This window comes from Gracilinanus agilis, chromosome 1 (genome assembly GCF_016433145.1).
Source record: "Gracilinanus agilis isolate LMUSP501 chromosome 1, AgileGrace, whole genome shotgun sequence".
Classification (NCBI taxonomy): Eukaryota; Metazoa; Chordata; class Mammalia; order Didelphimorphia; family Didelphidae; genus Gracilinanus; species Gracilinanus agilis.
The window spans coordinates 87,640,368-87,654,011 of NC_058130.1; the positions used below are offsets into that span (position 1 = coordinate 87,640,368).

General features: G+C 45.9%; 1 protein-coding gene across 2 annotated transcripts in view; it reads right to left on the reverse strand.

The window, feature by feature from the left end:
• Nucleotides 1-9,995: 9,995 nt before the first annotated feature.
• Nucleotides 9,996-13,644, reverse strand: part of RAD54L2 (RAD54 like 2) — a 103,258-nt gene continuing 99,609 nt past the window's right edge. For both annotated transcript variants that reach the window (XM_044675723.1, XM_044675659.1), the window contains 2 exons: nt 11,538-11,630; nt 9,996-11,082 (listed from right to left, as the gene is read on the reverse strand). In XM_044675723.1, coding sequence (XP_044531658.1) covers nt 10,094-11,082; nt 11,538-11,630 — 1,082 coding nt within the window. In that variant the 3' untranslated portion in view covers nt 9,996-10,093. The remainder of the gene's footprint in view (nt 11,083-11,537; nt 11,631-13,644) is intronic.

Here is a 13,644-nt window from a genome sequence, read left to right on the forward strand (position 1 = left end):
GGCAGCCGGTAAGTCAGAAGAGAGCTGGGGCGGTTGGGCGACTGAGGGGAGGGTCGCCATAGCAACCCCCTGCCTCCCTCCCCTGCCAACCAGGCCCCGCCCCTCCCCGCCGGCCGAGGGAGGTCGGGGTTATGGCCTCCAGGCCTCTGGGGCCGGGGGAGGAGGGAGTCCTAGCCACAGACTCTGGGGCCCCTGGAGAGGCCGGTGTCCACCTCCGTCCAGCTCCCTCCCCGAGCCAGCAGGCATGCGAATTGGAGGAGGACGAGCCAGATTCGGGGAGGCCACTCCTCTGAGTCCCCCTGCCCGGGCTGCCGCACGGCCCCGGCTGCCGCACTGCCTCTACCCCCCTAGGGACGCTGGCTTGGCTCCTTCGTTCTCCTCCCCAGGCCCCCGTAGGGCTCCGGCCAGCTTCTGTTCCCTGCGCGCCTTCGGTGGGCCCAGACACCCAAACCGCGGCTCCCTGCTCTTCTCTCGGCTGCTTAGGGCTCTCTATGCCTTTCTGACCCCCTCTATATTAGGTCCGGCATGGAGGATGCCGGGTATCTGCTCTAGGAGCCAGAGTGCTGGGGGAAAGGCAGGGACCGAGCTCTCCCCCAGCTCCAAGTACTCCTCGCCCTCGGCCCTCCCGCCAGGCTCGCAGCCGAGGCCCACTTTTAGCAGAAAGCAGGCAGGCTGGGCAAATAGGAGTGAGAGAAAAGAGGAGGAGCCATCGGAGAAAGAAAGCAGGAGAAAGTCCTCCCAGGAGGGGGGGAAATTAGGAGAATGGGGAGAGACAGCAGCTCTCCAGAGGAAGAGGCTGAGGAATATCTCAGAGCTGCCGAGTCAACTGATGAAGTATTGAATGCCTTCTCTGGGCAAGGCTGGCTACCAGCGTGGGGCTCTGCTCGCTGCTGTCTACAGAGTAGACACTTAACCCTCTGCCAGGACCCCCAGCTCTTCCTTCTCTCTTGGAGAAATAGAAAGGAATTGGAAATGCCCTTCTTATCTCTGCAGACCAGACCACTCTGCTTCAGAAAGGAGCTAGCTGGTGGGTTAAGTTTCTCTTCCCTTCTCTGCCAAGTTGCATTCTTCTAGGACTAGAAGACAGAAGAATGGAGACTATGAGACTTCTCAGTGATGAGCCACTAGCAGTCAGCAAGGCTAGGACTTCACAGGGTGGAGGAAGAAGAGCTTTTCTTGGAGTACATCCAACAGGGAAGCTCCTGATGGGAAGGAAGGTTGTGCTAAAAATGATTGGCTTTTATACCTACAACCAAGCCGTTGTCCCTCCATCAAGAAGACAAACAATGGGGACCCCCTTTCTCCTTTCATACAGAAGCCCTCAGTTTCCTTAATGTTTATTTTAACCTGATTTCACACACAAGGGGGGGGGGGGGAGAATATGAATCCAAGGAGCAGTTTGACAGGTCTATAGCCACTCTGGCCTTGTGAATGGGACCTTGAGTTCTAGATCTCAGATATGGAATTCTGAAATTCTGTTCGTTGACCATTGGCTCCAGTCCTTTTGACTTTTCTCATTATCATTATTTTTCCTAAATCTGGCTAGTTTCAGTCGGTAGGGAATGGTTCTCAGGATCATAGGTTCAAGCTCTATCCCAGGCACCACTTAGAGACAGCTAGGAAGTTTAGTAAATAGAGATCTATTCTTAGATCAGGCAGAAGGGAATGGTATCCTGCATTACACACTCACTAGCCATGTAACACCTGGGGAAGTCACTTAACTTTGGTTAGCCTCATCTATAAAAGAAAAGTAATATAGCACCTACCTCCCTGGTGGTGAGAAGCAAATATTGGTAAAGTGGTTTGAAAACTTTAAAGTGGTAGATATTCTTATTAATAATCTCTTTCCCTCCTTGCTTGACTAGCCTGTCCTCATTTTCCTCCTTTCACACCTTCAACAAGGCACTTTCTCTTGGCCATTCATCTCCCATTATCTGCCTTCCCTGTACTACTCTAAAGCAGATGAAGGCTGCTAGAGAAGTCCCAAGCTCATGCTGACTTTGCTCATGACATATTTAGCTGGGCCCTCACTGTTGCATAGCCATCTTTTTACTCTTCTCTGATGGTCCATCGTCTCCAACATTAGCTGTTTTGTGTGTGTGTGTGTGTGTGTGTTTTAAACCCTTACCTCCCATCTTGGAGTCAATACTGTGTATTGGCGCCAAGGCAGAAGAGTGGTAAGGGTAGGCAATGGGGGCCAAGTGACTTGCCCAGAGTCACACAGTTAGGAAGTGTCTGAGGCTACATTTGAACCCAAGACCTCCCGTCTCTAGGCCTGGCTCTCAATCCACTGAGCTACCCAGCTGCCCCAAACAGCAGCTGTTCTTAAGCGCCTCAATCTGACCTATCACAGCAGATAGCCTTTTACTTTCCTGAGACTATCAAGGAATGGTTATTTTCCTTCTTCACATTTCAAAATCCTTTTCCTTTATACTCATTGGCTCATCTTAGCCCAAGAGGATGAGATCCTCTCTCTTTCTCTCTTCCCTTTTCTTCTGTTGTGGTTCAGCCCTTAAATCATGTCAGACTCTCCTGACCCCATGGACCATAGTTATATCCATGAGGTTCTCCTGTCAAGGATACTGGAGTGGTTTTAACATTTCCTTTTCCCAGGGATCCAGTGGATCCTTTTGTCAGGCAGTCTATCGAGATTAAGTGATTTGCCCAAAGTTACACAGGTAGTTAAGTGTCTAATACTGGATTTGAACTCAGGCCTTTCTGACTCTAGGCCTAGTGCTCTTCCCCACTGAGCCAGTTGCCTCTTTTCTTTGCTATATTTGAGATCTTGGTCTTCTCTCATCTTCAGGAGTTTGCTTCTAAATCAGTTATTCCCAGTCTTTCCTCTTCTCCTTGCTCCTTCCCTATTGCCTACATTGTTTGAGTCTTACACACTAGTTGCTTCTACTTCCTCATCATCTCAATCCTAGCAATATGGCTTTCTACTCCTCTACTGGTACTTTTTCAAATAGCCACAAAAGATCTTTTAATTTCTTCTTGCTTTTCTCAAACCTCAACTTCTTTGGCCAATTTTTGACACTTTGACAACCCCCTAGTATGCAAGCCAAATGAACTAACTGGTTCCCAAACTCTACATGTCATCTCCAACTCCAATGAATTTGTGAATGTCTACTCTTCAAAGGTCTTTTAGAATCTTTGTTTTCCTTCTAAACTCAGCTGTCATTTCCTCCCTAAGGGGGTTCCCCATCCTACTCCATCCCCATCTCCCCATTTTTTCTTATGTTTCCCTAGAACATTTTGAATGGAACCCTCATTTGGCACCATTTCCTACCCTGGATCATATTCATCTATGTACATGTCCTATTTCCCCTGTAGAAGCTAAGGAACTAGGGACTGTGACATTAAAAAAATCATTTTATCCCTAGTTCCTATAACATAGGAAAACAATAAAAGTCTACTACTGAATAAAATGCTTGAAGGAAAGAGTGATGGTTCCTTCTAGGAACTGTTGAGAGGGTAGAAAAAAGCTGTGGTTTTAGGCCTTCTTTGTGTCATCTGACCCCTGGGTATTGTTTAGACCAGTGATTCCCAAAGTGGGCACTACTGTCCCCTGGTGGGTGCTGTATCTTTCAGGGAGCGGTGATGGCCAGAGGTGCATTTATCTTTCCTATTAATTGCTATTAAAATTAAAATTCATTTCCAGAAGGCTAAGTAATATTTTTTCTGGAAAGGGGGCGGTAGGCCAAAAAAGTTTGGGAACCACTGGTTTAGACAATCCTAGCAAGGAATGTGGAAGATCAGTGCCTGCCCCTGCTTCCCAGAGGTCAATAACATCTTCCAGAAAATATGGAGACCAGCTGTCAGTAGGGCAACCCTTAGGTCAAATCAAAGCTCTGTGCCTAGTCTACAGAGACTAGAGTCTGTCTCACCCTGTATGAGTCTCCTCTTTCATAGATTAGTACTAAGTGGAATGCAATCCAAAGTTCCCAGTGGAATCTCTATGAACCTCCAAAACTACTGGCTCTCTACCTTTCCCACTGGCACGAAGAAGTCTGTCAAGAGGAACCAGGGCTTATGTTGGGAAAGGAGGTGTGCTAATCACATGAGCTCAGGGTCATCTTTCAGAGTGATGCTGTCTTTCCTCTTCCCTGCTTTGGGAGGGTTCAGTCTTGCCACCTAGGCATCCCAGATAGTAGCATTGGCCCTTTACAACCACTAGAGGGCAGCCAGGGCTTCCAGAACTGAGCTTTCCAAATGCACCTTGGTCTCACCTACTCCTAGCCCAAACCTATCTGAGGTCCAGATCCCTGGACATGAGGATTAAATAGAGGAACAAGAGCACTAAGTGAGCAGTCAGGAGCCCTTTTGGACTGCAGGAAAAGTGTGGTCCCTAGCCAGGCCAGTTTCCTCACCTAGAAAACAAGGGAGGATTCTTAGTGGATTCTAGGTTCTCTCAGTCTTAATATTTGAGGAGCCGCTGCTCATAGCCATCAGATTGAGGCTGTTTTATTAAAGGCCCCCCTTCAAGTCCCCCAAACTCTTCGGCCTGGTAGATGGACACACACCTCTAACTTCCATATGCTTCCTCCACCCCAAACTCCACTGCCTGATGTCCTTCCAGGCCCAGAGTGCCCTTGGGGGCACACTGCTCTCCCTAAGGTCAGAGATGTTTCCTTCATAAGCTCTGGAGCAGCAGAGGCCTTCTCTGAAGCTAGGCAGCCAGCCCCTCTAACCACCATGTAGTGTCACCATGTCCTGTTGTCCCAGCTTCCAAGCCATTTAAGATACTATGGATGGAGGGACAGTGTCTGTCTAGATAAAACTGAGTCCAGAGAGCTGCCTCTTTTTTTTTTATTTTAAATTTTATTTTACAAAAAGAGAGAAAGAAAACTGATAGGCAGTTATACTGACTTACAATTGTTCTGTTTGCTTTTTTAAAAAAAGTGACATGAAACACAAGTAAAAATAAATACGTCATAGAAACAACCAGTTGTCCAGTCCCTGGGGCAGGAGACATCCTGCCTCACAGAGAGAAGAGGGAAGCACATGATCATTCGTGCGGGCCAGCCGGCCCTGATACAGAATCTTTTCTTTTCAATCCCCAAAGGCAGACCCCAGACTCAAATGGCATCCAAAGGAAAAGAAAACTGAAAACCAAAGCCAGGTACTGGGTCCCAAGTGCCTCCCCATTCCTATCAGCAGTGTGGCCTTAGTGCTTGTCCAGTGCAACTCCCCTCCTGGCCTCCCTTGAACCTGGTCCACTGATCAATCCTACCCCCACCCACCCTCAGTAGATGGTGCTCATCAATTCAAGTTATAGGAAAAAAAGTCAGTCCTGGGGTGGGGTTGGGGATTCCTCTAATCTCCCTTTCCCTCCCGTGATGTTCTTACCTTCCTTTTAATGAATGTGTTTTAATGAACACATCCTGATTGGAAACAACATTCCAAGGTCAGGCTATGCTCTTGCTGCCGCTAATGAGTCCTGGATTACATCACAATATGAGGTCCTGAGCAATATAGTTTTACTTAAAACATCCTTACAGAGATGCCCAGGAGAGAAAACATGTCACTTCAACTACTATAAAGAGCAGTCTGCCCCTTCCTAAATTGACAAATTACTTAGTTACAGGAACTCTTTTTTTAAAAAAAAGGCAGATGTACACAAAGGCACTGGACCAAGGCCAGTGGATCTCATGTTCTCTCATGCCTGAGTGCCCTAATTTTGGTTTGAGGGTTCATGGTAGGTAGAGAAGTTACAATCTGCTTGGCCAAGAATTTAGAAGTTTTAAGACGATTCAGTTGTCCATATGGTCTAGGACAGAGGAATGAAATGGATCAAGCAATGAGGGGCAGGCACATCCAGCGCTACAACCTTAGGCAGAAAGACCTGAGACATGGAGGGAGAAAGATAAAGGGTAATCTTCCAGAAGAACACACTTAGAACCAAATCCAAGGCTAAGCCTCAGGTCTGAACCAGGGGCAGATTTTAGCCGAGTAAGGAAGCTTCTCCTCTGATTTCTGAAGAGACTGAGCTCATGATTGCTTGGGCCAGGCACCTATTTTCAGGATATTTCAAGCTGGTGACTGAAAGGGGTCAGTTTTCTTTGTGGGTATGGCTGGATGAGAAGGGAGAAACTGGGTGTTAAACTTTCACTAGGAGAAATTGGTAGGTTTTAGGGAAGTCATAGCCATAACAGGTGGGGAATGGGCTCTTCTCTTTGACAAAGAGAAGAAAGGAATGTCAGGTACATATCACATATTCAGTTAAAAGACATTGACAAGATGATTCATTCTCAAATAGTGCATCTTACATTTGATATAAATAGGATCAAACAAAAGAACATGGGCTCTTGGCAATGACTGAAAAGGCCCTATTCTGCTGACGCTACTTTTTGGGTAAGATCTAGTAAAGATTCTCACCAAGAGAGACTGCTAGTTTGGTTCACTTTTTCAACCAGGCAGCAAAATTGGAATTTTGAAATGGCTCGTTTCTCTTTTACTCATACTCCTGGATGAGGAAATTTGGGGAGATAATGGATGTAGATGTGAATTAGGGGTATACAGAAATCACCTTGAATTTTTAGCTAGAAAGCAGTGTCTGATTGGGAGTTGTCTCTGGCTAAAATGTTACAGGAATTGGTACTCCTAGTTTAAGGAGCATAAAGTCAAGTAAAGTCAGTCTCAGATGTGTATTTGTACTGGATGAAACTGCTCTAGGACACAGAGTTTATTCCTTTTCCAACTTATACAGAATCATAAATATTGATAACATCTGCACCAATTCAAGACCACAAAGACATTTTAAAAAATGGAAGTGTAGTTCAAATCCAAAGTTAGTTTCACTACAGCTGTTTCTGTATCATAATTGTACTGTGCCCTTATGACTAAGAGCAAAATGTATAAGCAGCAAATCTACAATAAACCAGATGTATACAGTTTAAAAAAAAAAAAAAACCCAAACCCACAGATGTCACCAGTCCAAGAATTACCTTGGATATACTACCTTCCTCCTTATTCCATCTTTACCATACATAATCTAGACAGTGAAAGCCACTGCCATTTGTCTCTCAGTGAAGGCAGGCAAGAATATGATTCTCATGGCCTCCATGACACCATCTGCTTCCCTCACAAACATAAACCCCACACACACGTGTGTACACAAACATACATGACAGACATACACAGAAAGGCAGCAGTAAAGACAGGGTTTTGTTTCTCTAAAATTCATTATAAAACCCTCAGAAACTCAGATCCCCCAACCATCCCACTTTCCCACAAAATCTACAACCCCAATCATCAAAGAAGGCCTTCTTCAGCAAGACCAGCCTCCCAAAGCTTTGGCCTTCAAAGATGGAGCAGGTGTTTGTGACTGTGGGAAGTAACCCCTGGTACCACATGTGAAAGAAGGCAGGTAAATGCCCTCATTATAGCCAACCCTGTGAGACCATTCATGACCTGGCAAACACCAAGGGGTCTTCCACTGTTCACTATCCTGCTGAGGGATCTGTGATCCTGGTCCTGGTGCCAGTTCCACCTCATTAGCCTGCCCACCAACTCTAGTGACAAAGTGATGATACAATCAGTGTCAGAGATTTCTAAGAGGTGGATGTGTAAAATGGCAGCAGGAAAGACACAGTCTTCCTCCCTCCAACATATAACTCAAGACCCTTCCTGGTATTGGGTCTTTGGAGCCACCAGCACAGGCCAGGTAGTGAATGAACCCAGTGGGTTCAGATTGGTTCCCTTCTACTGTGCCAGTTTAAACCTGAGCCTGTGCCAGTGGAGCCCCTTTACTGTCAACTCGTGGGAAGTGTCTGAAAGAGAAAACACTGGTTTGAACTGCTATTCTTAAATTAATCAAAAATAATTTGCATAGCTAAACTGTAGATCTAAGGCTTCTATGAGTAGCAGAGTTAGGTATGTCTGACAGAATGCCTATGAAAACAGAGAGAAAGCAAGCTCTAAGGTTCCACTTTTGGCATTTTTAGACAACAGTACATACATGTGCACTTGTATTGTGCACACACCCCTATTATCCATCGTCTCTTTGTCCCCCTTCTTGGGGATAACAACTCAGTACACCTAGTCCTTTGAACAATGGAAACAGTGTTTGGACAGAAAATTCACAAAAGCTCTTACTTCTAGGGTCAGTCTGGTCATGTTCTCCTCATAGGGCTGGGAGGAAACAGAAATGACCCACTAAAGGAACTTGCTGCAACATCCCAGCTTGAGGAGACATGGTCATCAGCTACAGCTCTCACCTTGGGAAAGCTTGTCAGGCAAAGGCTATTTGTCTGGCTCATCCTTCTCACCTCAGCCAATAATAAAACCCTAGCAACGCAAAAACCCAATGCCAATCCTAAGACAGGCAGTATTTATACTTAAAGAATGGACTATCCTAGACACTGTCACCAAGAAAAAGTTGAGCCCAGAAGACCAGTTTGCTTCTGAAAATGGAAGTCAAACCCAAGATTCAGAGGAGGGGAGAAATAGTGCTAACACAATTCCTTCCCATTGGAAAAAAATGGCCAAATTCAGCATATTCATCAAAGGATATACTTTAGAAGTTAGAATGTTCCTTATACTGAAACTAAGTTTATATTTCCCTCCTTCCAAATCTATCATTAACAGACAAGCTCCGAGGAACTAAAAAGGCAGCCAATGCTCCAAAGCCATAGGCCACTTTCCCATTCCAGGAATGAAATCCACTGAAGGTCCTAAACCAGGACACTTTGTTTCCTACCTTTTCACTTTGCAGCCAATTCCATGGCCTCCACACTAATCCTAGGAAATCACCACCTAAAAATGCATTGGTCCTAACTACAGTCTACACTTTGGTCAAATCCTCTAATTTCCAGCCAAGACTGATTCCCTGTCCATATAGAATTTCTCACAACCACAGGGTCAGGGAGACCTTAAAACTCCCTATATACCCATTTGCTTCCTATCTCCCACCCCCTTTCCCTCCCAAATCCCTCCCCCTAAGGTAAATGAAAAATGAAATGAAAACCCCCAATAATAAATAATTGCCTTCATGAAATAAATTAACATGGAGATTTCTAATGGAGGAGGGAACAAAGACATACCATTAGGCCAGGTAGTTAAGGGTTCAGTCTTATAAACTCTTTGAGTTTCAACTGATCCCACCACCAAGAAACTCTCCAAACATGGCAGTGAATCTTCCCCACCCCACCACCCACCCCCTCACAGGATACACATACAGCTTCCCTTCAAGAGGGAAAGCAAGAGCTGCCCAGAGACACAGACATGGCAAGGAGAAACACAACCTGGCAATGTATAATCTTTGTATTTTTCTTCAAATCCTAAAGCAAATGCAGCACTGAGAACGTGCATCTAAAACAGTGGGTCAATCAGGTCTTCTCAGTCATCCCATATCTAGGTGGAATTGTGAAAAGGCAACTCTCCCAACCCTGAGCCAAGTCTCTTCTGTTTACCCACTGTTCAAGCTGGAAAGAAACCACTACATTTTAATTTCAATTAAGAAAATTTCAAGTTCTCCCCAGCCCCTATTCCCCAGAACCCTCCCTTCCCTCCTACTATGCTGTCACACACACACACACACACACACACACACACACACACACACACACACACACACACACGGGAGACTTCTGGATAAATTCTTGCTTCATCCCCAAGAAATAGCCCCACTTCGAATGGGATCTTAGTCTACCTTCCCTTCTCCCTTTGTCTTTCCTCTCCTCCACCCCCTGGTCTCCCCAGGCCAAACTAAATCACCCAGTAAGGCAGCTCTCTTGAGAGGGCTCCCAAAAGCCAGAAGCTGGATGGAAGTCTCCATACTTAAGCCAGAAGAACCAAGCTTTACATGTAATCTTCCATTCAGGTAGGCAGGCAGACAGCACAGGTTGGGAAGAAGGCAGGATGTTTTCCTCTCCTGGTCCCCAGTCCTCAATCTTCCTCTTCTGTAGCAGTCTGAATTTTCTCCTTCTTTGCTAAACAGCACAGAACCCTGATATTTAAGAATGATAGACAGCCCCTGTCCCACCTACTGTTCTCCCTCTCTGGGCCCTATCTTCAGAGCTCCAATCTTTGCCCTCCAATCCCAGTGCAAAGCCCATTGTGGGACCAGAGTGAGGTGGTGGGGGCTCCCCAGCTATTTCCCCGTGATCTCTATCACATCATCGTCCTTGTCCTCATCCTCATTGGAACTGCACCCCACCTCCGAGACCTCGTGGGAGTCAAAATGAGGCACCTGGGACCGTAGAAGACTGCCAGCTGGGTACCCCGAGTGGGGGGACATATAGCCTGGATAGACTGACATGCCCCGAGCAAGGCTGCCGGGCAGAATGGTGGAGGGGAAGGGTGCAAACATCCTGGGCTCGGGCAGGAGAGACTGTGTGAAGGGGAGTGAGTAGCTGGGCAGCATCCCCGTCACAGAGGGGTTTAGCATGAAGGAAGGGACACTGGCAGTGGCTGAGGTAGCAGCAGAAGAAGAGCTGACTGGGCCAGCTGGCAGGAGGGGGTCAGTAGTCACTGGGAATACCAGGGGAGAGTCTGCCAGCAGATTGGGCAGCTGGTAATAGGAGGAGCCAGTGCCCATGTAGAAGGAATTCCCCGCCTGGGGGGTAAAGGGATGGGTGAGGTTGTGGTTTAAAGAGACTGGAGGCATGGCAAATCCACTGGAAACTGGGTACCCGTGTTCATACGGCTGCACGGGGGCTGGCAGCTGGCACTTTTTGGGCGGCCGGCGGGCTGGCTCCTCTGTGGCAGGTGGCGAGGCCGACTTGCGCTTGTTGCCCCGTAAGTCCAGTACTGGGTGCCCATCACTGGGCTGGCTGGTGGCCGGGAGGGAAAGAGCCAGGCAATGGCTCCCTAAGCGAGGCTCAGGCCCTCGAGCTGTCCCAGGGACTGCATTATTGTCTGGAGGCCGGACTGGGGGACCGGAGGAGACAGGGTTGGTGCTAGGCGAGATGTGATGGGTCTCTCGAGCAGCTGCAGCCTCTGCATACTGCTGCAATTCACTGATGATCTCAGGGCTGTCAGGGGAAATAGGTCTGGCCAGATCCTCTGTGTTGGGGGGTTTGGGCGATGAGGCACTATGTCTGCCATTGCTTGTGGACTCTAGAGACGGACCCTGGGATCCTGAGAGCAAAACATATATAATCTGGGAGTTAGCAAGGACAAGGAGAACCTGACTACTTAGTGGAGTGCTCAGGCACAAGGAGATCATCAGACCCACCCTGGAATCAAGGGAAAGGGCTACTGACCTAGCCATGTTTATAAACCTAAGGTCGGCACCACAAAGAAGAGATTGCAATTTGGGGACCAAATTTGTAAGGGAACAAACTGACTGAACTTGGCTCCCTGGTCTCAATTCTTCTAAAAGTCCAATAGTAGAGAGTATCCGCTAGGGGCAAGGCACTGTGTCCTAAGACTAGGGTAGAAATTTCTATAATTGAACACTGCAACTAGGGGCCTAAAGAGGCTAGGTTAGACTCAGACAGGCATATTTCTCCTTGTGGAGGAAGATGAAGAGGAAAGAGAGGTCAAAGTGCGATTTAGTCCACTAGTTAGAGTTAAGAGAGTCACACAGGCACCTGAGGCAGCTGTCCGGCGATCATCATCAGCCTTTGGTTTTCCAGTTGTCCTGATGGCAAAAATTCGCCCATCACTGGTCCGGATATATGTCCCTGAAATGGACAAGAAGACTAGAGAAAACTGTCATGATAGATCCATGAGATGTTTGTAAAGCATTTATTAGCCCAGTGCCTATCACATAAATGCTTGTTCCCATTCCTCCTCTCCCCTCCAATCCCATGAAGGGTGCAAGGGTGCACAGAAATGAGAAATTGGCTTCATCAGCCAAAGCCTGGCTCCTAAAAGTCTGCAGCAGTAAGCAGCCCAGGGCTGTGGAGAGGGAAGCCCAAACCCTGCCTCTATCACCAACTGGTAAGGGGAGTCACTCAAACTCTGTACCAACTGGTAGAGGGGTTTCCTCAGTTGGGTTGTCCTCTACATTCATTTCGGATCCAGACCCTGTCCCTAAGGCTTTACAGTTTTGCCTGCCTTCACCCCACTCTGTCTTCCTACTTCCTGTCAGGAAGAAACACAATCCTGGGCTCCATTTGCTAAAGGGATCAAACCCCTTTGGTTTTGGGGTCTTGGGCTGAATTCTCAAGAGAGCTGTACCAAATAGAGAAGGCATCCCCTTTGTACTGTGCCATCAGCATATTTTGGCGGCAATTGTGTGTCCCCTGCTGGTAACATCAGGAATAACTAAAGTAGAATATCCCAAAACTCTTTAGTCACTAATCATATTCAAGCCTCCTTCATATCAAAAAGATCATTCTATCTGAAGAGTCTAGAAGTAGACTATAGATTTAAACTCACCAGGACTCCTTTCTCCTTTCTTAAAACATAGTTTTACCAGAACACATCAATTTAAACATTTAAAAGAAAAGGACAGCCTATATTATAAGGAAAAAAGCCACACACATGCCGTCTCTTGTCTTTCCAACTGAGTGGGATGAGATTAAACGGGACTTGAAAATCTCCCATCTTCAATAAGTTGGATTAGAGAGAGAAGGCGTGATAAAAAAGTTTTATTCTCTGTCCAGAAAGGGTGGCAGAGATTGCCCTAATGACATATAAAACAGACCTTTGCACAGTATTCCTGAAGCAAGATGTTACAGTGATGTTATAGTCTTTGAGCTCGTGATTTTCAATACACAAAAGGATTACATATCCCCAACAAGAGTTTTATCCCCCTTCAATGTTCCCACAAGATAAGAAACTGAGTTGTGTCATTCATTAGAAGTCTCTGTATTTTTCTCAGGTTTGAATTCAGAAGCCTCTGCATTTTCTTCCAGACTTGCTGTCCTGTTATCAATCACCAACCTTGAGTTTAGAAACCTCTCTGTACTTCTCAGGCTGATTTGTCCTGGGAAATTTTAGATAAGCAACAAATGTTCTGTGTGAATTTAACATAATTGAAACATGCTAAAAGCTTTCCCCTGGGTGTCTTTTGGCCTGGCAATATTGGGGTGAGGGTGGGCAAACGAAATATTTTAGAATATTTAGAGAATCACACAATTTAATTCCATCCCACACAATCCCTCCTTTTCTTATTTCAGAAATGTATTATTCTTACATGCCTCAATTTCCCTCTCTTTTTGCTGTGTTCTCTTATTCCACTGCTGAAGAAGAATTTCAATTTCCAAATCAAAATCTTCATTAATCATTTCTAAATCTTGGACCTTTTGCTTCCTCAAAATCATCATTTTCAGTACTATTATTATCTACATATTTCCAACAAAGTTTCTGATAGAGAAAATCAGGAGAATAGCAATTAATAAAATCGATTAAACACTAGATTTCCTTGCAGTTGGGTAACGTTCCCATAACCAACAAACTTTGTCTTCAGAAACCATTTTCTGACAGTCAGGGATGAGTCTTTCCAGAAAACTTGCTCCCTCAAGTTACTTGCAGTGATCCTTGAGGTGTTCTTGCTAAAATCTCTTTTGCAAGGCAGATTTCAACAATATTTATGAACATTTAAGTAAACAACACTTTTGCAGATAAGTTAAAACTGGGGTCCCCTTTTCTGTTTCTATAGGACCTTGACAGTGAATACATATTAAAAAAACCTCACTTAGCTAGCACTTGATAAATTCTAACCTTCAACTACTGATTTACTTGGTCATT